The sequence below is a fragment of the Armigeres subalbatus genome, chromosome 2, assembly GCF_024139115.2.
Source record: "Armigeres subalbatus isolate Guangzhou_Male chromosome 2, GZ_Asu_2, whole genome shotgun sequence".
Lineage (NCBI taxonomy): Eukaryota > Metazoa > Arthropoda > Insecta > Diptera > Culicidae > Armigeres > Armigeres subalbatus.
In genome coordinates, this window is record NC_085140.1 from 366,069,947 (window position 1) to 366,097,507 (window position 27,561).

Here is a 27,561-nt window from a genome sequence, read left to right on the forward strand (position 1 = left end):
TTATACATTGCAATCATGTTCGGAAACTAATTGTGTCTTTCACAGGATTTGTAAATTGTTTGCAATCAGCTTTAGATGTAACATAAATCCATTTGTAAACAATTGTCCCAAACGACTACGAAAAGGAGTACAGCATTCATGCTGTTGGAACCTCAAAATTTGCAAGAAACACTGGGAAGATCATGTGTATATTCTTATCCATTCTTCGCTCATAGGCACTCGATTTGCTTTTAGGATTGAGGCTTCGAAATGTTCAGAATGAAGTTATTCGGAAAACGCAGCGTCCACATCATAGTCAGACCATATCCATCAGAGACTTCACCTGCATTTTTGAAGTTACGTTTTCCAACTTCACATTAATAACATTCCAGGCGGTTACTCCACCACCTATAGAGAGGATATGATCACGACAAGGCAAGGGTGTCATTATTCTCTTAAAAACATCAAAAGCGAATCGTTCAAAATAATTTGTCGCACGCAAAAAAACGTTCACAAATTCGTGAAGTAACAAACAAGATGCAAAACAATGTTTTTTTCCGCACAAGTTGTTCAATGTTCATGTATTCAACACTTGTCGAACTTTAGTTCGATTAGTACAAAAAAAAAATAAAAATATTCAAAGATGCATTTTGTAATGAGCTATAATGTATAAAATAGAATTCGATTTATTTGGAAAATCGATTGCTGAACGTGTTGCAGAAGAATTTAAATGATTTAGAAATTTAGAAGACAAAGTACGAAATTATTCTGAGCTTTAAAAAATAACTGTTAGAACTGCAGTCGGTTATGCTTTTTTGTATAAGAAATATATACGAAGATTTAGTGCTTCTATTTAATGTCGCAAATGCACTAAAAATAGCATTTATTTCATAAGCTCTTTATGGTATAAAATGCATAATTTTACGAAAATATTCTAAAGAATGAAGGAAAAGTTTCTAAACAAGGTAAATACATGATTTAATGAAGTAGTGTGTAAAGAAATTATTTTGAAATTTTATCCAGTCGATGCTGTACATAGCTTAACTGTTACCAAATAAACTTGAATAGTGGTGGAATTAACTGAACTAGTACTAACTCGTCTTACAGTCATGAATAAAACCCTTTTGTCATTGTTTTCTTCATCTACGTCAGAAATAGAAAGCCTCTGTAAGGAATTCATATCATGCATATCCTTTAGAGGCACCACATATCTCATGAGCTTGTGTTCACTTTCAACCACCAACCCTAAAGTTATTGACTGATAACACAGCTTCCCCTCAGACTCGAATCCTCCAACAACACAGGATTCAGCTTCATGACTGGGAACCGCACCAGCAGTTCGGATCGGCTCCACTCTGTTGCTGCGTATCGTCCCAGCTAACTATCTCTCAGAACAACAATCAGCTGCTGGGACGAGGACCAGCCAGCCAGCACAGCAGCGGCGAGAGCAAAAAGATGAGAAACCATTTTCATTGGAATCGTCATCGGGAGAGCGGAGCCGTGAGAAAAACCCACCGTCACGAAGCTGTGCGCTGGACTGTGTCGGCTCCCTCTGTGTACCCTTTCCGAAAGATTCGCCCGGAATGGGAAAACTTTTTGATGTATTTCCACCTTCCTGTCCGTCGTTGTGGGGTAGCTGCTGACGGTGCGTTGCGTTGTGTCGGGTGGAACAGACTCATTAGTTGTGTTGTGAGCCCCCTTGGGTCGGTTGTGGATGTCGGTTAGTTTAGCTTAGAACGTTGCGGAGTGCAGTCCATGCTAGCTCGCCGGGAGGCCAGTTCGAGCGCTAGTGGGGGAACTTAGTTCGGTTCTGTTAGTGGGGGACCTTAGCGAAGAAGACAACTTCCTGTTTGACCTGTCGCAATTTCCGGGACGAACAGGAGAACGCGTGTGCGTCGGTCGATCGGTTCTGACGGAAGCCGCGGTTTCGCAGCCCGTTCCGGTGTTAATTCCGTTTCCAGATTACGGTGCGTGTCTTCTGTGCGGTTTTTGGATAAGCTGCTGAGAACAAACATTTTCGATAAGGTTTTAAAAAGGAGCTGAAGATGTCTGTGGTGTCTCTGAGTGCCATGAAGTTGGACTTAATTTCCTCGCTTTATTTGGATTTGCTGTGGAACAGTGTGCGAAAATATCTTAATTGAGGACTAACTGCTGCAGACCTATTTCCGATGGTTTCGTGGTGTGGGCAGTGTAGCAATACGACGATTTTATTTCTTGCTTCGGTCTTAATTTTGTGTGAGTCGCCCACAAGAAATACAAGAGCATAATAAAAGTAACGGTGGTGAGATCCAACCATGTGAAAATAAATAATTATTTGTATTTTAGATACTGTTTGTATAAGGTAAAAGGTGAGCAGGGTTAGCAGATGTTTGTACTTGGAATAGGCTTGCCAATTCATATAAATTGAAATAGTTTCAGATATAGTGCATGTCATTGGTTCAGTGGAATTAGATTTAACTTGACACTAAACAAAAGAATTTTTTCCTTCGTTGGTGTTGTCAAGTAAGGCATTTAGAAACATGCCAACTCTTAGGAAATAAATAAAGTCTCTAAAATATTAACTTTTAATCCAAAATTGTGTTAAAACTTTAAAAATTTGAGATCGTTATAATTTGTTTATTTAGGCCGACACAAATATTTAAGAAAAATTTTGCCCCCTCAAATTTTTTTGCTAAAAAATAATTTTGAGGATTTTCAAAACATTCTCTAACAAATCCGAGGAGATTTTTGGTTTTTTTCATTTTAATATTTATTTTTTATTATCAACCCCCTCCAATGACCTTTCGGAAACCAGTAGGACAGAATGTTAATTAAATATTTGAAACTGCCTTATTACATTTTCAAAATTTAAACGCCTAAGATGATTTTTTTTCATCAAGCTAATATAAGCTTTTGTTGTTGTTATTTGAATTTGGTTTTCTTTACCTTATCTTGTTATTATTTTTTGTGATTCTACTTTTTCTACAGTATTTACATAAGGATATTCACTTAGATAGAAAAAAATCATAGAAACTTGTAAATTCGGATTTCATAAATGAATTAACACGCAGAATTGAAATGAAATAACACGCAGAATTTGGAAGGACCTTATAATGCCTAAGATGTCCAACACTGTTTACGTAGAAGGGTGTTTTTCAACCCTCTTCACCTCTTTTTATTAGCTGGTTCATCTCGTGCCCCTATTTTTTTAGTCATACAAACCACCCCCATTTTTTTATTTATAAAGAGCGTTAGAAATTAACAGACCCTTTTCGTACCATAAGTCTTTGCGTATTTAGTGTGCAGACCCTAATTGTCTAATTTCCAGTATAGTCAAGTTTTGAATGAAAGATAAGGCGGTTTTGTAAAGATATTTATTAATTAATTGTAATAATATTGATGAAATCTTTTTTCATATTTCTAAAGACAAGCCCACCCTGGGCTGAAAGTCTGTGTAATAAAGACTTAAAAAAAGGTTTCCATATTAGTCATGTTTAAAAACAGTAAGTCGGTAATTATTTGAACGAGGGCCGCACTAAAACTTCACAAAAAATAATAAATGTAGCATCTAATTCGTTACTTTTGATCAGGGTCATGATTCCTTTTATTTATTACAATTACATCACTTCTTGATTCATACTTACATCTACCCACCAACGAACTCAATGTTGAAGGTCAGCTGTAGTGGGTTCTTCTGTTCAAGAAAGAACATTTCTTTTACCGAAAAACAGCTGTGCTATAAACCGGATATGTACGAACGAGGCTCCATTTTTCTGACTTCAGCACGTTCCACTTCCGCTCGTATGGATTACACAGCGCACATACATCTCGTGTCATTATATATGTGATTCCTATTTCCAGCTTTCAGCCGTTCTTATTCTCTATTTCCTTCCCATATTTTTTTTTGCAGTTTCTATTAATGGATTTCCAGTGGTGAACGAGTGACAAAAAAAATCGGATAAAATGAATAAATTTTATGCGATTTTTATGCTAATCATTCTGATCGCCCTCACAGTTGAGCCGGGTTTGTACATTTTCAACTTTTATAACTCCCAATCACACAAACTGTCAAAGTTAGACTGGTGTAGGCTATTTAGCAATTGCAGAAAGCCAAAACCTGTATAAGAACTGGGCATATGCGAAAATGTTAGATTTTTATACAAATATTTAATGAGATCTTACAATTTTGCAAGCTTTTCTTACGATATTTGTTTGTGAGCTTGCATTTTTTGTATAAGAATCTAACAATTTCGCATATGCCCAGTTTGTATACAGGTTTTGGTAAGTTCTTTTACAGAATTGTTAGAAAATCTAACAGTTGCTGGTTATGTGTACTATTGTACGAAATATCAGGTTAGCCGTTTCCTACCTAATAAATCTATTCTTGTCTAAAAACAATTGGACAATGTAGATTCACAATAAATATAAATTTAATTGTAATATAACTTCAACTTGATTTGTATAAATGAAGTATATTTTCCGAATCATTCTAAGAACTCGAATCGTAAGGATATGTAACTAATTGCTATTTGATGTTCACCGGTCTAACTCTATAACAATACATGCTCTCATCACATATCGAAAAACCTCAACACCACCACCGTCGTCGCAATCATTCCGAAAGTTCTGCCGATTTTGGCGTGCTTTCCCTCAACCTTCGACTACAATTATCCAAGAAGTTCTCATAGCGTTGTTGGTTATGCCACCGTCGTCGTCGTCCGTTCGCCGTCAGATGCGTTGACGGAGTCAGAAGAAGGAAAGCTCAAAGAAATTCGTAAGACTGCACAAAAACGAGCTGACAAGCGCTGCTCAAGGTGCAAGCAAAAAGTGAAGAAAGAACTACATACATGGTGCAGAGTGGGTGAAATTCGATTTCTTGTTACGTAAACGCGATGTGCGGATGTAAAGTTTACAACCAGCGACGACAACGAAAGATATAAATCGTATTTGGCTTGGATATTGGGCGACGCTGCTGTTCTGAATCCAAGCCATTCGATAATAGCGTACGTACATGTCGTAAGTCGTTCCATAGTAGAATTTGTAATAGGTTAATTTTCGAAGATATGCTGAGGTAAGTAAAATGAATATTTATACTAAAATTAGTTTTTTTTTGAATTTCAGAAATTAAAATCACATTTAATCTTAGGGTTTCTGTTAAAATTTTGAAATTCACATCAATTTTGTGTCTCCACTCTTCATATTTGCAAAAAAATCAGCTGTTGGAAATATCACTTGGTTTATATATTGGAAGCTTTGCTTAAACATATTCATTGTTTAGAGTTTTGGATCAACGTTAGAACATCTGCAGCACGTCTATCAAATAACCAAGGAACGACCAAGATATCGCAGTTATGTTTGATAGATTGCGTTGGGTTCTCCGTTTCGAAATGCGCGCTGTATCCCATTAGCGTAGCTCATCAGGGATTTATGTGCTTTTCGTCTTATTAATTGACCTAGCCAAGGTTTGGAACGATGCAATCACACTTAGAAGGAGCCCAGAGGAACTTAACGTGCTCTTCGGTAATTGTGCTGTTTTGGAAAATCAATGATACCATCCGAACTGATATATGGGTGCCTTGTAACAGACATAATCCAGTGACTGTTAGAATAGAATGTATATACTGCGTGGTATTTCAATAGATTACATTTATTGGCTGAAGTCGTAGCTAATGGAACGAAATCTCGGCCGGTTGAATAGCCAACCATTTTTGAAGCTTGGGTAGTGACATTTTTCACTAAAATTCATCATGAAAATACTACGATCAAATATACTTTGTATTAATCCTCAATGATCATATTTTGTGTATATGGAATGCAAGTAAACATAATCCGGATAATTAGAGAGTATTTCGTTAATTGGCTTATGTGTCCGGCACTGGGGGACTAAAAGGGATAAAGGGATAAAAATGTACCATTGGTTCAATAGTATGTATAAACAATTTCACCATACAATATAAAGTTTACAATAGAATATATTGTTTTTTTTATGGTTGCACACATTGTATCCATACTGGTGGCACAATAAGTCAACATATTTCTCTAATGTGACAATACTTGCAATTGTTTTTTAAATCGTTTAAATCGTTTTTTGGAAAAAAAAATCCTAAAATTGCAAAGCAAAAATAAACATATTTTACTCCTAGCGCCAGTGTCTGCAATATGCATTATTTTCTCCCTTAAATTTTGTTGTTTAATGTTAAAGCGATCCTAATTTAAAAATTAAATATCGTACTGTTTTACAATAAAAATAAAATTCCAACTATTTTACTTTCAACATTTTGCTCGGTTATGTCTACAATATATTTACCATATGATGTATTGTTCGACGAAAAAAAGGTTTATGAGAAATTCCAAATTTTGTTTTATTACGATTCTTAACAACCCGTATATTCTATTGCGAAAATTTCAGTAAATAGTTCATAACAATACATTCTAATGTATTTTTATGATTGCATCTACAATATATTCTACTGCGAATTCATAGTAGTGTTACAGGGCCCTCCTTAGTCGTGCGGTAAGACGCGCGGCTATAAAGCAAGACCATGCTGAGGATGGCTGGGTTTCCCGGTGCCGGTCTAGGCAATTTTCGGGTTGGAAATTGTCTCGACTTCCCTTGGCTTAAAAGTATCATCGTGTTTGCTAGCCTCATGATATACAAATGCAAAAATGGCAACGTGGCTTAGAAACCTCGCAGTTAATAACTGTGGAAGTGCTTAATGAACACTAAGCTGCGAGGCAGCTCTGTCCCAGTGTGGGGATGTAATGCCAATAAGAAGAAGAAGTAGTGTTACAATAAAATGTATAGTTTTTCTATAATATTTTTTATTCGGGGTCTCCCCCTACTAGCTTTTTTTGAAGTGATTCTGCGAAAAAGTCTGCAATGAAATCAGTGATCTTCTGCATCGAGGAGGCGTGTTTTTGTCTACCACGGTGCAAACCTACCACCATAATAACCGCTGACTACAACTACTCGATCTTCAGTTCACTCAAAGTTTTGACGTTGGCCAACGTTTTACCCGAAGGTACTGGGTGTCAAATCAAAATCTCAATTTCAAGACCGTCACGAAATCATGTAAGATTTTGAACTTTGAGCCAACGGCGACGTGAATGCTATTTCCTAAAGGCGGCGGTGGCTTAGCAGGGTGGCACGCCGCAATTGCACTCCGCGACGTCGGCGGCTTGGATCTGCGCGGTTTAATATTATCCTTAAAACATTTCGTCGGTGGGTGACGGACAATAAATATTTGCATATGTCGTGTCCTAATAGCAATCAGCTTAATTTATATTGCAATACGCTGTTGGGAAGATTCATTAAGTACGTAACGCAAAAATTGACGATTTCCAACCCACTTCCCTGAATTTTGTCTGGACTGTTTGGCAGAGTTGAAAATTTAGAAAATATCAATCGACCCAAACTTTGACAGATTCCTCAATACAAACGTAAGTATACACTGGCAGTGGAATAGGAAGTAGCGAAAGTTGCAAAAAGTTCACTAAAAATGTTGGAAAGACTCTTTGAGTTGAGATTTTTTGAACGTGTTTAAATAGGTATTACGAAATTAAAAACACTACTTTTTTAAGCTTCTAAAAATTTCCAACTGATTCATTTGATGTGTTCCACTTATTATAACAAACTCGGCCAATCTACCCCAGCCTTTCGTTCTTCAAAAAATTCTCCAGGAATATCTTTACGATCTCCTTCAGTGATTTTTCTTCATGAATTTCTTCAATAGTTCGTCCAGGAGGGTGTGTAATTCCTAGTGAGAATAGTAACAGAAACCCTGAATGATGCCTTCCTTAACCTGGTGACTGAATTCAATTCATGGTACGGCATTGATTTTTTCTACTTCCCTATGCCTAAGAGCATAACCGTGCTAGTTTTATGACACTGGAATACAAAAATGGTGTATCTACATAGAGACCTCGCAGTTATAACTGTTTCCTGAAGAAGGAATTTCTCTTAATTTGTGGGGCACTGTTTGTCCCAAAATTCGTGCGAGAGGAATTGCCCTAATCTTTTGGAGGTCCAATTCCCAAAATTTCTGAATGAGTATTCCGATTCCGGATTTCTGTAAAAAGGATGCTTGCAGGAGGAATTTTTCCAGAGTTTCTGAAGGATAAATTCTCCAAAGGTATATACCACAATCCTTGAATAACGAGTTCCCAGAATTCATGAAGAATTTCTCCAAAATATCTTCACAGGTCGACAAGTCGAGGCTGCACAGAAATTTTGAGCTGTTCAAGCGAGCCGCAGTATATTTGCAACATTTGTTTTTCAGTTCATATTGCATACTACAGAATATTGTATATTAAGACAAAATATTGCATTCCTGTGTGTCTTTTTAATAATAAAATAAAATATTTACTTGTAAGTCTCAGCTTGTAAGTACTGACGCACAAAAAAATAATGAAAAGTAATCAGCGCGTAAATAATAAAGGCGTGGAAAATTACACTATTCTGGGCGTTCATGGATTTTTTCCAACAAGTTTGTCCTAAATGTATGCAATTCACATAGCATTATGATACTTATTCGTATAAAAAGTGAAATAATGCAATACAAATTGCATAAATTCAGGTGATAATATCGATTAAATTTGCGCTCTTTTTGGCATTCCCTTTATGTGCATTACTTTCGTGTAAATTTCAACAACTTTCTATCTGTGTAAGCACACTAGAAATTGATTTTTCACTATATTTCCGTTGACAGAAAACATTCTAAGCTGTTTTTCCAGATGATCATATGCCGATTTTATGCTCGAGGTTTAATGTTTACTAAAACTTGCCGTAGCAAAAATACAATGAGGTTCTGAGAAACCCCTTATTGGGATGGTGATCAAAACTCGAACGTTACAAACAGAATCCGTATGGAATTCTGAACAGAACCTGTTTGGGAATCTAAACAGAATCCTTTAGGGATTCTGAACAGAATCCGTTTGGAATTTTGAACAGAATCACTTTGGGATTTGAAAGAGAATCCGTTCAAGTTTCTGGACAGAATTCCGGTCTTGATTCGGAGCAGAATCCTTTTAAAGTTTGTTTCAAATTTTGAATATGCCCATTTACGATTCTGTTCAGAACTTTCAAACAGAATCGTAAATGGACATTTTCAAAATTTGAAACAAACTTTAAAAGGATTCTGCTCCGTTTCTTCTGTTTGTGATCCTTAAATAATTCAAATTATAAACAGAATCTTCAAGCAAGGTAATAATCCAGCAAAACTTCAGTTAAATTTCACTAAAGCCTAGCCCATTTTGAAGAATAAAAGCGTTCTTATTCTGTAGCAGTGTAGCAGTGTATCATGTAGCTCCGTAGCAGTGTACGACAAAATTATTTTCACCTATGGTTCATCCTTCAGTTCCTTTAAGTTTTCTTCATTATTTGTATAATTCATTCCAAATTTGCCACTCTTCATAATATATTTTGATAACATCGAAGTACATTTATTGTCCGCCAACAAAATATCTAAGTACCTATGAAGTGATGAATCTCATGAATCATAATGATAAAACTATTTACGATATATAAATCGTGTTTAAACATAATAATAATGTGAACTTGGAACACCTTGGAAGGCTCCCGAGTACACCGGTATGTTGGAAATGATAAAAAGCTTTTTCTGTCATATAATGCTTATTAATGAGCCACATGTAGTGTCCGCAGAAATCCTTCGCGGGCCGCAGGAAAAGGCTTAGAGGGCCGCACTGTCTTAGACAGTTAAAGGATATCCTGGTTTGGTACCAGTTATGTAAACAGGAATTCGTAATTTTTTTGCTCTTTTGTGTGAAATAGTTAAATGGTGGTTTTGCCATTACCTGATATGATATGCTGATAACCGTATCGCACCCTCTGATTGCACATTGCAAAATGTCTGTCATCAGTAATAAAATCAGATTGTTTTAAAAAGAAAATATTAGCGCATTTTCCCAAAAGTACACGCGGTGCTCCCCACAGGAAACGTGTATGCTGATTGTGGTCCATAATTGAATTTGATGAGCGTTCAACTATTTTTCCATTCCAGTTCATCCAAAAATCCGTTTATGCCTTTTAAAAGGTCGGCACGCGTTTCTAAACGATTGTTATTTCTTTTTCGAAATGGATAATGCGTGTTGTAATCTATAGAACCAAAATGGATATGTCCACAAAAATAATTTTATTCCAGGACTTCGCCCAGGATACGCTCTATTGGCTGCTAGATTTTTCCAAAAATGGTTCATGCTCTATGTGATCCATATAACGAAATTGGATAAGCCTTAAACAAGAAGTTAAATACTCTTTGATTCAAATGATCAAAAACAGTGGGGTCTTTCTTAGCCTACGGTAAGATACGTGGCTACAAAGCAAGGCTATGCTGAAGATGGCTGGCATCCATTTCCGGACTGCTCTAGGAAATTTTCGGGGTGGAAAAAACTGTCATCGTGTTAGCCTCGTGATATACGATTGCAAAATGGTAACTTAACTTAGAAGCCTCCCAATTAACAACTGTGAAAGTGCCTAATGTTCATTAAGAAGCGAGGCGGTAATGTATCAGTGAGGAAAGTAATGCCTATAAGATCACTTATTACATGTTCTTATCTGAAAGGAGCGTTATGCATATTGACCTTAGGACCTCCTTAGGTACTCCAATTGTAAAAAATCTTGGGTGGCCTGGAAAGGAGTTAAGAATTTAGAATTTGGTTCAAATGATTACTAAGAACATGCGATATATCTAAATGTAGTTTATAGGTTTTTCGTTACGTGTGTTGATTTTGAGGCCTGTACTCCAATTCTTGGAATTCTTGGATGGCTTCGATTAGAACATGCATTCAATTCAAATCCAATTTGGTTCAAATGATCACTAAGAGCATATTTCATTTCCAAAAAAAGCGTCCATAGTGTCCGTTGCAGCGTAGTTACATTTTCATTCAAGATTTCTGATTTTGGGTTTTGTTGCTGATAGTGATTGGAAAGGTGCAGTGTAGAAAATAAATCTGTTCTTTTTAGAACCACAATTTTATAAATAAATAAATTTTCTGCTTCCAGTCTTTACTGGCAATGAATACGATGGCATGTAAAGATTGAAAGCCGAAAATTTATTTGTGAGATTAAAACAGTCGAGAGCCTATTCAGTCACAATTTTATAGAAGAGAAGGTTGAGTAGAGCCAAATTTTCTTCAAAGTGCAAATCTATTTTGGTCAACTAATGGGCCCAACGTACAGAATAGATTCTGACCTATCTGGTAGTAATGTCAGTAAAACGGAATATGCTGAAAATCTATACCATTTGGTTAAAAGATGTTTAGACAAATGAAGTTTTGTCGAAGAACATTTATTCAAATGGAAATTTGGTTGATAATTATGTTTTGATTTATTAATAAGGTGAACATTTGATTTGAAGTGAATTTTATACTCTGCTAATTTTGTGCATAGCTTCTGTAGGTTGGTCATTTGACTGTTCATAACTCTTTAAAATGTCAATAGCTATATCACGGTAGCTTGAGGAGTGTAATTGCAGAAAATGTAGAGAGGGTGATACGCTATAAATATGAACCGAAATGTTGGACTAAAGAATGATTATAGCAATAAAATAATTTAATTATTTCATCAAATATTTCAAACTACCAATAGCAGAAACTGCAAAGCTGCACTTGTCGGAAATGTCATGTGAAGTGTTGATTCAGTCCATGGCAGTCTTGTCCTCTTCACTGTGGAAAACCTCACGTACGCCTGCCCCGTCGATCACGTTGATCGAATGTTTAGCAGACTGAACGGTGTTCTTTTCCAACCTTAAGATTTTGAACTTGATGGTTTTTGTCAGCACAACACAACGCCAGATTTATAAAGTTACCTCAATAACATTGAAGTTGTATGCTGGTTTGATGCTCCTTATGAATGTCTTTCTGGAGGTGAGTTGAATTTAAGAAACTTAGCATTTTTTTATGATCTCCAGTTAGCTTTGAGAGCAAATGCGTAGGATTGTCAATCCGGAGATGACGAGTTCGAAGCATTTTTATAAAGTTGTTGTGTGGTTTTTAAAATCCATTTCCGTTTATTTTATAAGGTTAAGCCAGATTTTAAGCATCCCTAGCATGTAGTTTGTAGTATGTAAATTGTGCCTCGTTTTATTCTGTAGGGTCGCAAGCTATTTGTGCTTTCCACACCAAGTCCTTGATAAGCATCACTAATCACTTGTTTGTTCGTTAATCCTTTCTATGATTGATACGTATAAAGCTGTCCATTTCAACATTTATAACATCCGCTGAATGAGTTGCAGTTTAAATCGTCAACTGATTAGCATGACATATCCTCTCGTCAATTATTCATTCGATATTGTCAAGATTAATGCATCAGCAAGTTCATCATTATTCATCACTAATGGCTACCTAATGGTATGTCCTAGAGAAGAAAGTGTATGCTTTTCCCCTCATTTACTATCCGCACATGAAGTACACAGTCAAAATTGGCACCCGATTGCATACAATTGCTCACACGCACTCACGATAGAATGTGACAAATGATTGCTCCAATTTCTACTATAATTGAAAGATCTTTCAAATCGATTGGCAATGATGGATTTTACAGCATTTGCTTTTCAGTATGTAAAATGCAATTAACAGCTTGATGATTCCAGCCATTGTAGAGGACTTGCGTCAACTCGCATAACTCATTTGAATGTTGACCATTTTACGCAGAGAAGGTGTTCAGCCCAAAGACATTTCATTATTCCGTTCTTTATGGACGCTACGCAGCCATGACTCATGAGCATCTAGGTATGTCTCTGCTGCGATGTCCAGCTGGGTTCCAGTCTAAGTAGGTGTACTGTACATATAATGATAGGAATTGGGAAAACAAAACCTTATAAGATGACAGAAATATCAACACACAAAGAAAACTTAGTACTGTCTCATTTAATTCTACTACATGACAGTAAGGCTGTCTCTGGTTCCTCGTATTTGATTAAATACAAAAATGTTATGTATGTAATTCTTTGGAATTTTAGGGGAACCAGGGACTTCCTCGTGAAATTCTTCTGAATTTCGCCCAGAAATGCTTCGAAATTTCAGTGGAAAAATGTTTGTAGTTTCAATAGGATGTTTTTCTGCGTTTCAACTGTAAAATCATTTTTTCGGAACAATAGCGCGAATTTTTTAGCGAACATTGAGAAGCTTTTGAGAACCAAATAAAGTTTGGTGCTGTTGAATAAAAAGAATTATAAAGTAGTGAACTTAAATAGAAAAGGTACCCATTTTTCAATTCCAATTTTAATACATCTGTGTTCATCAAAATATAAAAGAATCAGCAATGTCAAATCCCGCGTTCAGTTTGTTCTTCTTTTTTCAAGCATCACCCAAAAATAAAAAGACACATCTGTCACCTATATATTCTAATTCTGGCGGGCGCGCGCTTCAATAAAGTACATACCCACATACATTTTTCCACTTGTTTGTGCTTCGGCTGTTCAATAACAAAGCTCTTGTGGGGTCGTTTGACGTCGTTGCATCCCGTTTCATCACCAATGTTGTTTTATGATTTTGTTTTGTGGACTGACTGTAGAGCTACTACGCAGATGAGAAAATGCGTCACATTATGCCTGGGTTCACCAGTTCGAAATGTTGTGTCGATTCGTTGTTTTATTTTATTACTTTTTTGCTCTTGTGGCTTTTTGAATTATGCATGAAAAATTCATACTTTTCCGATGAAAAATAGGGGTTTTATCTCTTTGTTGTTGCTCAGCGAATCGAGGAGATACCCATCGAATTCGCCCGAATTACATTTGCTCGAATAGACCGCACGAAAGGATTAAACGCCAGAATATACGATTATAGAGTCGTTTAGCATAATGTCGTTCGGAATAATCATTACTCCGAAAGGATTCGTTCTTCAATACGCATCATGTCAAATGATTGGAAGAAAATATATTCTCATCAAGTTTTCCGGGCAACTGTATGCATGCTTTGATCTTTTTTACGCAATAAGTCGTAGGGTGGCTTAAACAGCCGTGCGCCAGAAAATTTAAAAAACTGATACTCCGGTAAAAAATATGTTTGTTAGCTGATTTTCGGCAAATTATTTGCTGATTTCCAGCAATTATGACAGAAATCTCGGAAAAAAACATGTTTGCTGGGGCAGGGCTGTGCGAATCTCAGTAAAATTTGACCATTTTGCTGAGATCCCGGTAAAAAAAATTAAGTGTATACAGCACATTTATAGTTGTAAATCTTTATATATCGAAGCTCTAACCAAAATTATCCCAAGCTCTTTTTTAAGCTATCAAAAGTTTCGAGCAAAATGGACTTTATGTTCGGCAATTTTCCTAATCTTAGCACTGTTGGTGGATGTTTTTTCAGCCGATGAAAGGCTGGTGCATTATATACTTATTTTATTTGCTCATTATCTAATACATGTATTCATATCTTAGACTAGGTGTTCAGTGTCATCCTTATGCATTATTTACTATAAATCGCTTGTAAAAGCCGTAAAGTAGGTGATTATAATGTGCTGCTTGAATGTAAAATCGTAAGCTGTATTTTGGCAACGAGTGCTTCGACCATCGTCCCAAAAAGTTTTAGGCAATCGTCTCGCTATAGTTATGAAAATTTGGGTTCAATATGAATGCTAAAATAGTGCTAAGTGTTTTTTTCCGCTAGTTTATTGCGTTTATCAGTTGAAGAAGTGAAGTGAAAAAGAAGTGCATGAATCTAGCGTGATGTAATTGAAATATGCTTTATTCACTTTTTGAAGAAGCAATGATGAATATCTCGCTACAAAACAAAATACAGGTCGGACTCGATTATCCGGAAATTGAAAAATCAAAATCTTCCGGATAATCGAACCAAACATTTTTTCAATGATTCTAATCGTATTGTAAACATGTTTATGTGGATAGGACTACAACTCTTTTAACGTAATTTCTTGGTGTTTATCGATGCATAATATCATTTAGGAGGAAAATTGGTAAATCCGACATTTCTAGCTATTTTTCAGATTCCCAATTTATGAAGTGATTTCTCGGACTAGAAATTCCATACAGCGTTCTTTGGCCCTATAAGCAACAGTTCATGATGTCTCACGACATTATTTCTTGACAAAATTTGATTTCTGATGAAGTCGGGATGGAATCGAACTTAAAAATGATCAACTGTCTAAGACAAATTTAGTACTATCCATTTAATTCCATCACGTTTTGCTATCTTTGCAGATACGATAGTCGGGTCAAGTACGAGACACTGAAGACGGCCTCACAGTTGAGGTCGAAATAGGTGTCTGCAAAGATAACAAAACGTGGTTGAATTAAATGGAAAGTACCAAACTCGCCTTAGACAGTTGAATACATTCCACAAAAAGAAAAGATTATTTATCAAAATAATGTCAAATGATGTAACAACATAATTGGAAATGTTTAATGATAATCATTTAGATATAGGGGAACGGTTCGCCACTTCATCTCATAGCTCCTATTTCCATCCTATCAAAAACAAAGAAATGGAAAGGAATTTGGTTTGTTTATTATTTTTGTGATTTTTTTCAGCAGTGAGCACGCATGTTGACAAAAAGAAGCGACGAATTTGGTGCCGTATTTCTTTGTTTAGCGATGAGATGGATATATGTACAGTGAGATTGAGATCGGAACAGTTCCCCTATAAGGCTCCAGGCCTAAGCGATTCCATCGCCGCGACGGCGACAACTTGTCGCCACGATTCTATCGTTGGGTCGCTGTAGGCAATGTTCTAATGCTGGAAATCTATGTTTAGGGGTCACTCATAAACAATTGTAAAATAAAATTGTATATATACAAAACCATCACTCCATATCTTTTATTGAGTTTTTTTTCTAATGGTTTACGAAAAACATATATAAAGAATACGAATGTTAGTTATACATTTACTAGCTTATGTAAATATTTATCTTCACTTAAATTTACATTATTCTAAAAAGTTATTTATATGTACCAGCAATTTGTTTAGCGCAGTAAAGTCCTGGTGTTGGGTGGGACTTTAAACAAATTTGACCCAACTGATCGAGCGTCTGTCTACCAAGGAGGTGCTGCTCCAACAGCGTCTGTTCTGGCATCCAGCGGCTGAGTATGAAATGCTATTCCCCGGAAGCTTTACCTAAGATGGCAGCCCCATCCCGGTGGATAGGGAACCTTGGGCCCACAACCTACTGTCTCCGAAACTACTAAGCGCTCAGGCACACTCTGCGCTTATGAAGTGGGAACCTATAAGTGAAAGGATAATCGTTGCCAGATTTAGAACACGGGTCCGAAACCTTACTATAATCCAATGTTATGCGCCAACCGATGCTGCCGATCTGGAAGACAAAGAGAACTTCTACTTCTACTCAATGCCGTCGTAGATAGAATTCCGAAGGGTGATATCAAGATCTGTTTGGGCGACTTCAATGCGAAGATCGGATCCGAAAACTCGAACCATGAGCGCATTATGGGACGCCATGGCCTCGGAGAAATGAGCGAAAACGGAGAGCTGTGCGTAGAATTTTAATTTAATAACGACATCGTGATCGGGGGATCGCTCTTCCCTCATCCACCGGTTCACAATGTCACGTGGGTATCCCATGACGGCTTTACAGAAAATCAAATCGACCACATCTGCATCAGGTGAAAATAGAAATGGAGCCTTCTTGATGTATAAACGTAGTGCCGATATCGCGTCTGATCATCACCTCCTTATCGGCGAAATAAGCCTGCGCATTGCGCGGATTCGTCGGCAGGAGGAAAGAGTTGGACGACGATTCAACACACGCCGACTGGAAAATGCCACGGTGAAACGGTCCTTCGTTGAAGAACTGGAGACGCGTGCTGCAGATATTCCGGAAGGTGGCAGCGTGGGAGACCAATGGACCGCCATCAAGAATGCCTTCATCAACACCAGCGAGAACAATCTGGGCGAACTACGCACCCAGAGAAAACAATGGATCACTGATGAGACCTGGAGGAAGATGGAGGAGCGAAGAGAAGCCAAAGCCGCGATAGAGCGATCGAAAACCACAGGAGCCAAAGTCTTAGCCTTAGCCCTTTGATGCTTTCAAATCAATTAGAGGAACAGTTCGGCACTTCATCCCATGGTTCCTATTTCCATCCCATCAAAAACAAAGCAATGAAAAGGAATTTGGTTTGTTTCTTTTTTTTTTTGTTATTTTTTCACCAGTGAGCACGCGTGTTAGCAAAAAGAAGCGACGAGATTGGTGCTGTATTTCTTTGTTTTGCGATGAGTCGAATATATGTTCAGTGAGATGGAAAACGGAACAGTTCCCCTGGCCATTGCCTTTCCAAAATTGTATAAATCAAGTATAATTTCAAGTATAATTTCAATACCCCACAGGAATCTTTCTCAGAAATGATAAAAAAGCTCATTTGTCTTCCATTCATTTCATTACCATATGGTGAATATGGGAGATAGCTTCTTTGTTCTCAAACTTTTTCAATCATTTATTATGCTATATGTTGAAAAATGATATCACTGCCAACTAACTTTTCAACCCTAGTAACATTTTGGTTTTATACTGGTTTTATGTAAGGGTATGCGATAACACACTTTTTCCCAACGAAACGAAACGAAACGAAATTTAAAATGTCTATGTTGATTCGGATCGAAACGAAACGAAATATATATTTCTTTTGAGACTTCGAAACGATACGAAATCAAGGTTCATTTAATTCGAAATTTTTCGAAACGAAACGAAATTTTGATTTTTTTTCCGCGGAATTTTTATTGAATTGGTTTTACATTATGTACGTAATTCTGATTCCACTTTTTCGAAGTCGAATAACTGTTTTGGGACCAGAAGAGTTATAATAACTGAAGAGGCAATCTATGATAAATCGTCACATTCTCGCCGCATATACCATTGGTAATAAGGCAATACCCCAGCATATGTGCCGCTTTCAAAGGAATTCATCGTGGAGCGTGTGCTCCCGAATCTGATCAATTTTATATCAGTAAGTACCTATATAAAAATAAAGAAATTGTGGGATTTTTCATATACGGATTCAAATCTCGTTTAAAACCTTAGTTCACCTAAGAATTATGTAATTATGCTGCCAAAATTTATTCCTTCTTATTCTTCGTCTACATATATAGCATACATTTGCTCACTAGAAGAATCCTGTGCAACTTTCTAAAATGCATAGTAGCGTGGCTCAAATTAGTATGGAAAAACTTTTTCAATTTTTCGATGGGCCGCCCTCTTATTCGGTTCTATTTGATGTCCTGATGCTCTGGACAAAATTTCAGTCAAATCGGTCAAAGTTTGGGCGGTGCTTCTCGTTTGTCGGGTGAAGTTATTTGAAAAGAAGCAAGAAGGTGAAAACTGTGTTTCAAATCAATCCAACGCAAGATCAATGTGCTTCGTTTAATAATCTGCTACAACACGATCGATTTCGCACTAAATAATTTTGTGCTCTTCGATGCAAACATTAGTTTTATAACTTCGCGTTCTCCCACATTCTCTCCCACGCGTTCTCCCTGGCGTGATCAGCATCAACACGATCGATTGCACACTGGTTAAACAATTTTCTGCTACGCGAGGTAGATTTTTTTTACTTCGCTTTCTCCCGGACTAGCTGCCGTCCTATGACCAGCAGCAACACGATCGATTCCGCATTCATATTGTGCAAATAGTAAAAAAATATCACAAAATTCAAATCATGGAAACACTGATGACGTTTTATAGAAGAAAACTACTTACGTATCTGTCGACTAAGAATGGGGTTATGTAGTAAGCGTTAATAGAAAAAATTGTATGACCTCAATTTTGATTACAACTTAATGGTTTTGTTCAGCGGCGCAGCCAAAAATTTTAATAATGTAAAGTATGGAGTAGTTTAAATTTGTTTCGAAATTCCGCGGAATTCCGTTAAATTTCGTTAGAAGCTAGTTTTTTCTAGCGAAATTTTTGTAATTTTACGAAACGAAACGAAATCGAGAAAACAAATTTTGCCATGCTTAAATTCCGCGAAATTCCGCGGAATTTCGTTTCGAACCACCTGAAACGAAATTTTTCGAAATACCGCATATGCTTAGTTTTATGTTACTCTTGTAGTGTAAATTATGCTCTGCAAGAGCGTTATAAAACTTAAAATGTTACTTGGGAAATCCTAGGGGTGCAGGGTAATGCAAAATTATAGATGCCTCAAAGCTTGTATATTTGAATGTCATTTTTATTTTTTTTATGCATGCTGCGACCCAGCAAAACTAAATCATCAAAAATGATAGTTGTGCGTTGCTTCCGTATCGAGTGGTGTGCCCCCGAAAACGCGAGCACTTTGAAACTTGGATTCCGTCAGGAGTGACCTTAAGAAAAGATGCTAGAAATCCAAATTTGTGCCAATGGCCCCAAAATTACTGAAGTTGCGGCCGATTCAAATATACAAGGTTAGAATAAAAATAAAAGCTTTGAAGGCATCTATAATTTTGCATTATGGAACATAAAATGCTGTATGTGTCTCGAACGGTAACATTTTCAATGGCTAATAATAATAACGCCAACATTTTCAATCCTTTGACTAATTTCAAACTAGCTTTTCGAAAACCCCATCTATTTCACCGCTTCTATAGTAAAAAACCAAAATAAAAAATCAAAAAAGTGCTAAAAAATAATTTTGGTCTGATATTCGACAAATTTTAGGAGAGTATCAATCTCATTGCTTAAGCCGGTTCACACTGCAGCACTCTTTTGATTTTTGTTTTTGATATTTGTAATAGTTAGAGGCGTCAAAAAATATGGGTTCTTTGGGAAAGTTGACCAAATTAGGTCAAATAATTGATTGCGACAATAAGCTCGGAAGCTCCTATCTGCTGACTGATATGCAGTACCGGGATGGCTGGTAATCGTTGGCTGGATAGGCTCGACTGCTACAGGTGTATTAGGGCTTCCTTAGTACAGCTGACAAAAGTGCGTCCCGGTGTACGGAGATCATACAAGAGGAAAATCTGAAAACAACGAATAGATGAAGAGACGAAGTACTCGGAAAAATAGAACATTTACTTGCGAGATAGGGACTTCTTCAAGACATGTTACAAGTATGCGTTTCGGGTTATAGCTGCGGTGTTGATGAAGACAATTTACTCCATCAGCGTAGCTTCTTCTGTCAAAACTTCCATTCTGGACGATCACTCCAGCGAGTGTTGGGCACCAACAAGTTCCTTCTAATCTGTTGTCAGTGAATTCTCTGGGCCATTTATATACAGATAGTGCCTTTTCTCTCTGAATGAGTCGGATAATAATTAAGGAATTAATATCTTTTCTTTTGGCAACTAGTCAAACTTCTAGAGTCCAAGACACTGATGACGACCTCAATGTTAAGATAAAAATAATTTTCATCCAGAACAACACGTTAAGTACATCAAGCTCCCAACTCAATTCCCGTGTATATACTCAGTTCATCTCAAATGTAATCAAGTCGAGATCACGTCGTGTAATATTCATAAAACATCGCGAACCCTACTTTCAGCATATGCACAATGTTTCTATACATGGGACCTATATAAGATTTCCGGTGCAGCGCTGTGAGTTTGGTCTTCGGTTTATGTTGCAGTCAACAACCTCTGTGTGCAGGATATTAATCTGTTTCAACCCATCCAACCGATGGGAAAACCCCCCTTAATGGAAACTTGTGTGATCCTTGCCAGATGCACTTACAGATAGCGTGCGAAAAAAAACTGGAGATGGAAAACAGCTGCGAAACGTGCTGATGGGAAATTGATGCCTGTTGGCAACCGCACAGTCAATGATTATAAGGATTATTCAAATAAGAAACTGCTCAGATGCATGGTTGTGTTTGGTCGACATCTGTAATGGTTTATGGCATGTTCATGGTGTTCATGGTTTACTCGGCACTAAACTACATATTTATCTGCGTATTTATAGTAGATGCCTTACACATTCAGGCTTAAGTACCCTTACGTGATTTTTGTATGTTAATTATTGATTCAACAAAAGTTCTAACTATTTTACTTTACTATATCATTCAATGAGACAATATGTTCAGTAAGAAGGCTTCGAATATCATGCACATCCGTATACTATAAGAGTTTTATAAGATTTTGGCAAGAATTTCCATCTTTCACAGGTAAGTTCTTACACGTAATTTATCAGGTAAAATTTCGGTTGGCTCTGTTTTACGTATTTGGGAAGATTACGCCGAAACTGCCTCTGCTACGATGTCGATGTGTTTTCAAAATAATTGGGCAATAGTTTAATGCTTCAGTTGGCCTTTTTTGTTTTTAAATTTGGCACAACTTTGGCAAGCTTTTTTTAATATCGCATTATGCTTCATTATATTTCAATAGTTATGTATGTACAATGTACATCTAACAATACTTAATTCGAATTTAATAAAATTTGTTTTATGAATTGATAATGAGATAACTTGATTGGTAAAAATTCTCTGAATGGCTTACCCGTTGGTTAATGTGAGGAGTATTTCCGTATATGAAAGTGGGAAGAGTCGAATCAAATCGTTTTGCACTTGTACCACAAGAAAGTTATCGATTTAACCTGATGTACGCCGATGACTTGGACATTATCGATCCACCCGCACAATATTGGATTACGAAACTCTACACGCAATAATATATCGAGGCTGCTACCAGATAGTGTAGTAGTTTTTGCAACTAGTTGCAAAAAGATGATTTTTCAGCACGAGTTTTATGTTTATTAAACGAGGCTTGCCGAGCGCCAGTGGTTCAGTGGTATGTGTCTCTGTCGTCCATTCCAGTGAGCTTTGAGTATTCGATTTCATTGCTAAAACAAAAATGTTTGGTCAGGTCAAGCATTCCCTCGGACAAAAAGAAAAGCCTTACGTTCCGGTCCATGTGTTGATTGTGGGGTTTGAGTAAATTACCTACCATCAACCTAGGATCCTTCAACGAGTGTTTATAGATCGACCCCTTAGCGTGTCAATTGATGAGCAGTAAGCCATGACTCGCCCTCTTCTAGCCAAATCGCCGTGGCGTGCACACGGGTCTGTGGTAAGCTGCTGCCACCCTTTTTTTGCTCCGGCTGTTTGGGGCCACACATTAATGGGTACGATATGTATTGTCCTAGAACGAAGTCATCTTTCTTAAGTCGGTGGTTGCCACTCGTCCGGAAATAGACAGAAAATAAACACGAATAAAAAAGGATACATTAAACTTATTTAGATTATATGTGCAGCACAGTTGGAAGTGGCGGTTAGATTAATAATTTGATTAAATGTATGCTTTCTTACGAGATTCCCTTGTTAACAGAACTGTATTTAGCTATGAATGTGACCATGCTGAGGGTGGCTGGGTTCGATTCCCGGTGCCAGTGTAGGCAATTTTTGAATTGGAAATTGTCTCGACTTCTCTGGGCATAAAAGTATTATCGTGTGTGGGGATGTAGTGGCAATAAGAAGAAAAAGAAGAAGAAGCGCAAAGTCAGTGTTCGTCTATTAAAACGAAATTCTTTAAATATTTTTCATCACTGTTGTGGGGTTTGAGTGAGTTACAAATAGCGTGATTATAAATAGGGGCGGTTCCTTCATCAATGCTGTCACCTGGAAAAGTTTCGTGAAAAAGTAGAATCATGGAAATTTGACATGGCATGATATAGAAAATGGGGATTAAAATGCCTCTAGAACGTTACAAAAAAAATTAAGTCAAACAATTTTCAGTTTGTGGGGTTAGAAATTCAACAATCTTATGCGAGTAGCCATCGGGAAAGTAAGTATAGTGCGTGTGTTATTCGTCCCGGGAGGAAGAAAAAATATTTATTTGAGCCATCGGGAAAGTAAGTAGAGTGCATGTGTTATTCGTCGCGGGCGGAAGAAAAATATCTATTTGATATTCGGTTGATCATGCGCTTGTATTGAGTTTTGCGTCGGTCAAGTAAAGCAAGTAAGTATACAATACTGCACGTCGGTTCGGTCGTCCCACACGCGATCTTCCACAGTTTGCATTTGCCATCGGGTATGCATGGTGACTATTGTCCATGCTCGGTTCATGGACACGTCGAACGATCTGGTATCGTTGTACTTTGTGCGGTCGAGAAGTAAATCAATTGATATGCGTTAGATCGTGTTCCGTCCTGGTGTGCAGGTAGTTAGTTTCTTCAGCTTTGTGCGGCTGAATCATGATTAGTTAAAATCATTGTGTCTAAAGAATGGCACGGTCGAAGCGATTCAGAGTGAATCCAGATCCAACGATGCCTACCAACTAACTTAATCCTTCCTGTGGTTGTTGTGGAGACGCAGATGTAAACACGGTCTTCAAATAGCAAAAACCACCTACTAATATTCCTTCCCTCTTCCTAGCTGACTACAAGGACGTGACCGGCGCCGTTATTGGTAATTTGAGTACTTGAGTCACTGAAACTTGTACAATCGCAGTCAATCATTCAGTTGATTCTTTGTGCAATTTCACTGATTCTGGTCAATCACGGAATAGCAACCATAGATATGTTAAGTCAGTCAAAGCTAAGCTATGTTAAGCTAGAACATCTAGAACATTTAACAATCTTATGCATTGACTGCTTATTCGAAAAAAATATCGAAATATCATGTCTATTTTGTGTGTTTTTAAAATTCTAACCCCTCAACCGATTCAATACGGATGGGTCATATATGACCCAAGACGAAAATCAGCTGTCAAAAATCAGTTTTAAGAGATAGAGCCTTGCTTTCTTCAGCAAAAATGTTCAAATTAACTGTTCCATCCAGGAAAAATATTGCCCAGGTCAGGTTATGGTCACTAGGATGATCTAGAGCATCCAAACTATCCTTGAGTTCTAATTTTGATGTTCTAAGGAAACAACACCAATTTTTACCACATTCTGATTAAATAATTGAAATTAAAATGCTTTATGATAATATCCCGCGCCTGTCCAGCGTTATAACATATCTTTTCCAATACCTACGATACTCCAACCAGTTCTTGAACTCAGATCTTAATATTAAAATTGGTCAACAAAAAGATCTACGATGTCCCCACTATTTTTATGAGTTGGAACAGCTCCACGATTCTTCATTATACCATTACAGACACATCACAGAATTCGTTCGACATCTACGGCACTCCAAACTATCCTTGAGTACAGGTCTTAATATTCAAATCGATCAACATGAAGATCTTCGATGTCCCCACTAGTTTTATGAGTTGGAATAGCTCCACGGGATTTCGTAACACCATTATAGACACACTGTAGGGGAAGAGAATAGTAGGCGGTAACTAGAACAAGAGTTAGTCAGTGAGGAAGAGCAAAACTAGTAGGACGCATGTAATGCAGTCTGGTGGAATAAAACGTTAAATTGTAAATCCGGTTATTTCTGTGTTTGTGTAAAGAATATCCTGGCTTGGCCTATTCCTGATCCCGTTTCTCTACAACTGGCGACGAGGATTAACAGGTAGGAGTTGTTTTATTAGCTTTGTATGGCATCAAGACTCAATAATTTCAAAGCTAATGAGCCGCCGGATGATGTGCTGATAATTTTAATTGAACGAATTATTTCCTCGTAACAATGAAATGTCGTTTAATTGATTGTAAAAAAAAAAAAGAAAGAATTAGGTCCTTCAATTAGCTTAATTTATGTAAAACTCATGAAAATCCCGAAAATTTGGGAATTTTCTGGAAAGAATTACTAATTTTCGTTTTATGAAAAAAAAAAAAAACTTCTGGTATCCATAGTTACAAACAGCAACACTGAATAGAAACCGATACTCTAATGAAAAATGCTATACTTGTTGATCACTTTGTGGCAGGCCACCTGAGGGAGGCAACAGGTGATTAACTGTTTCTGTAGCAACCTCACTGCACACAGGCGAGGTAGAAGTTTCTGAATTTGTTATTTTCTTCTGTGATTGTTATTTATAGTTCCCTAAAAAAAATAATATCTGTTTGTGACCATTTAAACAATTTTTAACACGCTTTCTGGTACCTACTTGCCGTAAACTATGGAACTCTGAATAGTGTTAAAGTGTCGGACTACCTCTAAGAAAATTATAAAAACTAAATATTGGCTTACGACACAGTCAAACAGCAGGTATGTATGCTCTGTTGCAGCCATCATTCATGAGTAATGAATGGTGATAGTGGACCGTACGTTACTGTATGCAAACAAATAAAAAAAATGGAAAATGTGAATGAGAAAAAATCGTAAATGTATTAACTGTTATAATTACTATTATGCTAATTGTGAATCAGAAGAATTATCTGTAGGACATAGATGTTATGAAAATGTTAGTATTGCATTTTGCAATTTAATTTATGCAAGTCCATTTAATTGGAGACTGAGATTTGATAATACAAAGTTGGGTAATTGCTTAAACATATTTGAACTAGAGGCGTTCGCTTCAGAGTGGAAAGCCGTGGGTTAGGAGAAAAAGAAAATAACTTGAACCAGAAGCGTTCAGGATACTTTGAAATTGTTTTGTATGTCGTATGTAATTGAACCAGAAAAGTTCAAATCATGGTGGAAACGAACCAGGAGCGTTCGAGCGACATGTTTCAGGAACCAGGAGCGTTCAAAGTGGAATGTTTCTTGACAAGGAGTGTACAGAGTACTGCGAGCTAGAACCAGAAGCGTTCAGCTAAGGATGTTGAAAAGAACCAGGAGCGTTCCGTGGAGGAAGTTGCAAAGAACCAGGAGCGTTCTGTGGAGGTTGTTGAAAAGAACCAGGAGCGTTCAAAGGATGTTCGAAATGAACCAGCAGCGTTCTAGTGAAATACGTGAATCAGGAGCGTTCAAAGTGGTGTGGTCTTAACCAAGGTGCATTTGAAATATTTCAAGTAAAGCCATAAGCTTTCTGCTCTTGATATTTATTCTCTAGGTGAGTTTGGTTGAAATTGAAATATGAATTCGAAAGAAATACAGCATTGATTTGAAAATGAAACACAATAAATGAATTTTAATGAATGTTTTTTTTATCGGCTCACTATCAAAACTCAGCATTATATTGAAACATCTTCTTTGCAATATAAACCAATTATAATAAAACGTTTTATTTTGGATGAGAAATATAAGCAATATAAGTAGTATAAACTTTCAGTTTTACTGTTTACTTCAACCCAATTCAAAATATGTGGTCGAAGTTCTAGTTCTAATGAATTGCACTATTTTTAAAAGTGTGTCAACAGCCATCATCCGGTGTGTATTGAACGGAAACAATAGTTATATATTATTATATTAAAAATAAATAAATAAATAAATGTTACAGATGGAAGAAACTCGTCAAATTCCACCGTTTCGGTGTGATGTCATTGAAAAGGGAAAAATTTCCAGAGAATGGGAAACCTGGAAATGGTCTCTCGAATGCTACTTCGAAGCGTTCAATATAACAGAACAGAAGATGAAGCGTGCGAAGCTGCTGCATCTTGGTGGAGTTGAGCTCCAACGAATTTTTCGTAGTTTACCGGATCATGATAAAATACCTCTGGTTACGACTGATCCGAAAGTCTATGACTTGGCTATCGAGTTGCTTGATTCATATTTTCAAGCAGGCAGGCAAGATGTTATAGAACGCAGAAAGCTCCGTAAGCTGAAACAAGAGCTAAACGAAAAATTTTCTCATTTTCTTATTCGGCTTCGCCAACAATGTATGAACTGCGGTTTCGAGAAGTATCCAGGCAAAGTGAATGAAATACTCAAGGAAATCTATCTCATTGATGTTATCGTTGAAAATTGTCGATCAGATGAATTACGTAAGGCTATTTTGAAACGGGACCGCACACTTAAGGAAATTGAAGAAATTGCGGCGGCAATCGAAGACACCGACCAACAAATGAGAGAACTAAAGGAGAACAACAATGCAATACGCGAAGCATCCGTTTGCGAAATCAGAAGAAGTGAGAAGACCACTGCAGCGGTTGCAAAACCTGATGAACGGAAAAGCCAACCATTTAGTGCAGTAGGACGTCGATACAATCAACAGCAACTGGCAAGAAGCAGCAAAATAGCTAAATGTTTTTCATGTGGACAGCTGGGACATTTCTCAACTTCGCCGGAATGTCCAGCTCGTGGTCGTACTTGTCGTCGTTGTCAGCAGTTGGGACATTTTGAAATTGTGTGCAGAAAACGTAACGCGAACATCACGAAGAAAGGAAATCCAAAGAAAGTGTATAAAATAGATAAACTACCTGGACATACCGACCAACTGGATGATGAGGAAAATATTTCAACCGAAGAGAAAGTGTATTATGCGTTTTATGGCGGAAATGAAAGCAACGTTCTGGATGCCACAATAGGAGGAATTTTGGTGAAAGTGTTAATTGATTCAGGTGCAGATGCAAACTTGATGCGGTTTGAAACATGGAAGGAATTGAAAGAGAAAAAGATTAAGATTGTGAAGTCAGCTAAAGGATCGTCTCGTATTCTGAAAGGATACGGCAGCAATAAACCTCTTGACGTTGCTGGAACTTTTGAAGCAGAAGTTACTATCGGATGCAGATCGACGGTTGCAGAATTTTTCGTTGTCAATGGTGGCCAGAAAGACATTCTCGGAGATTCAACAGCTAAAAAATTGGGCGTGCTAAAGGTAGGCGTAGGAGTGAATAACGTCAACGTAGAGCTCAAGCCATTTTCTAAGATCAGAGGTGTGGAAGCGACAATAGAAATGGATCCGAATATCAGGCCTGTGTTTCAACCATTA

At 37.2% G+C, this 27,561-nt stretch overlaps 1 protein-coding gene across 4 annotated transcripts in view; it reads left to right on the forward strand.

The window, feature by feature from the left end:
• Positions 1–1,664: 1,664 nt before the first annotated feature.
• LOC134217191 (uncharacterized) overlaps positions 1,665–27,561 on the forward strand; it is a 69,535-nt gene continuing 43,638 nt past the window's right edge. The window contains exons 1-2 of one of the 4 annotated variants that reach the window (XM_062695974.1): positions 1,665–1,946; positions 3,869–3,982. In XM_062695974.1, coding sequence (XP_062551958.1) covers positions 3,922–3,982 — 61 coding nt within the window. In that variant the 5' untranslated portion in view covers positions 1,665–1,946; positions 3,869–3,921. The other 3 variants (XM_062695977.1, XM_062695976.1, XM_062695975.1) reach the window with 3 other exon arrangements.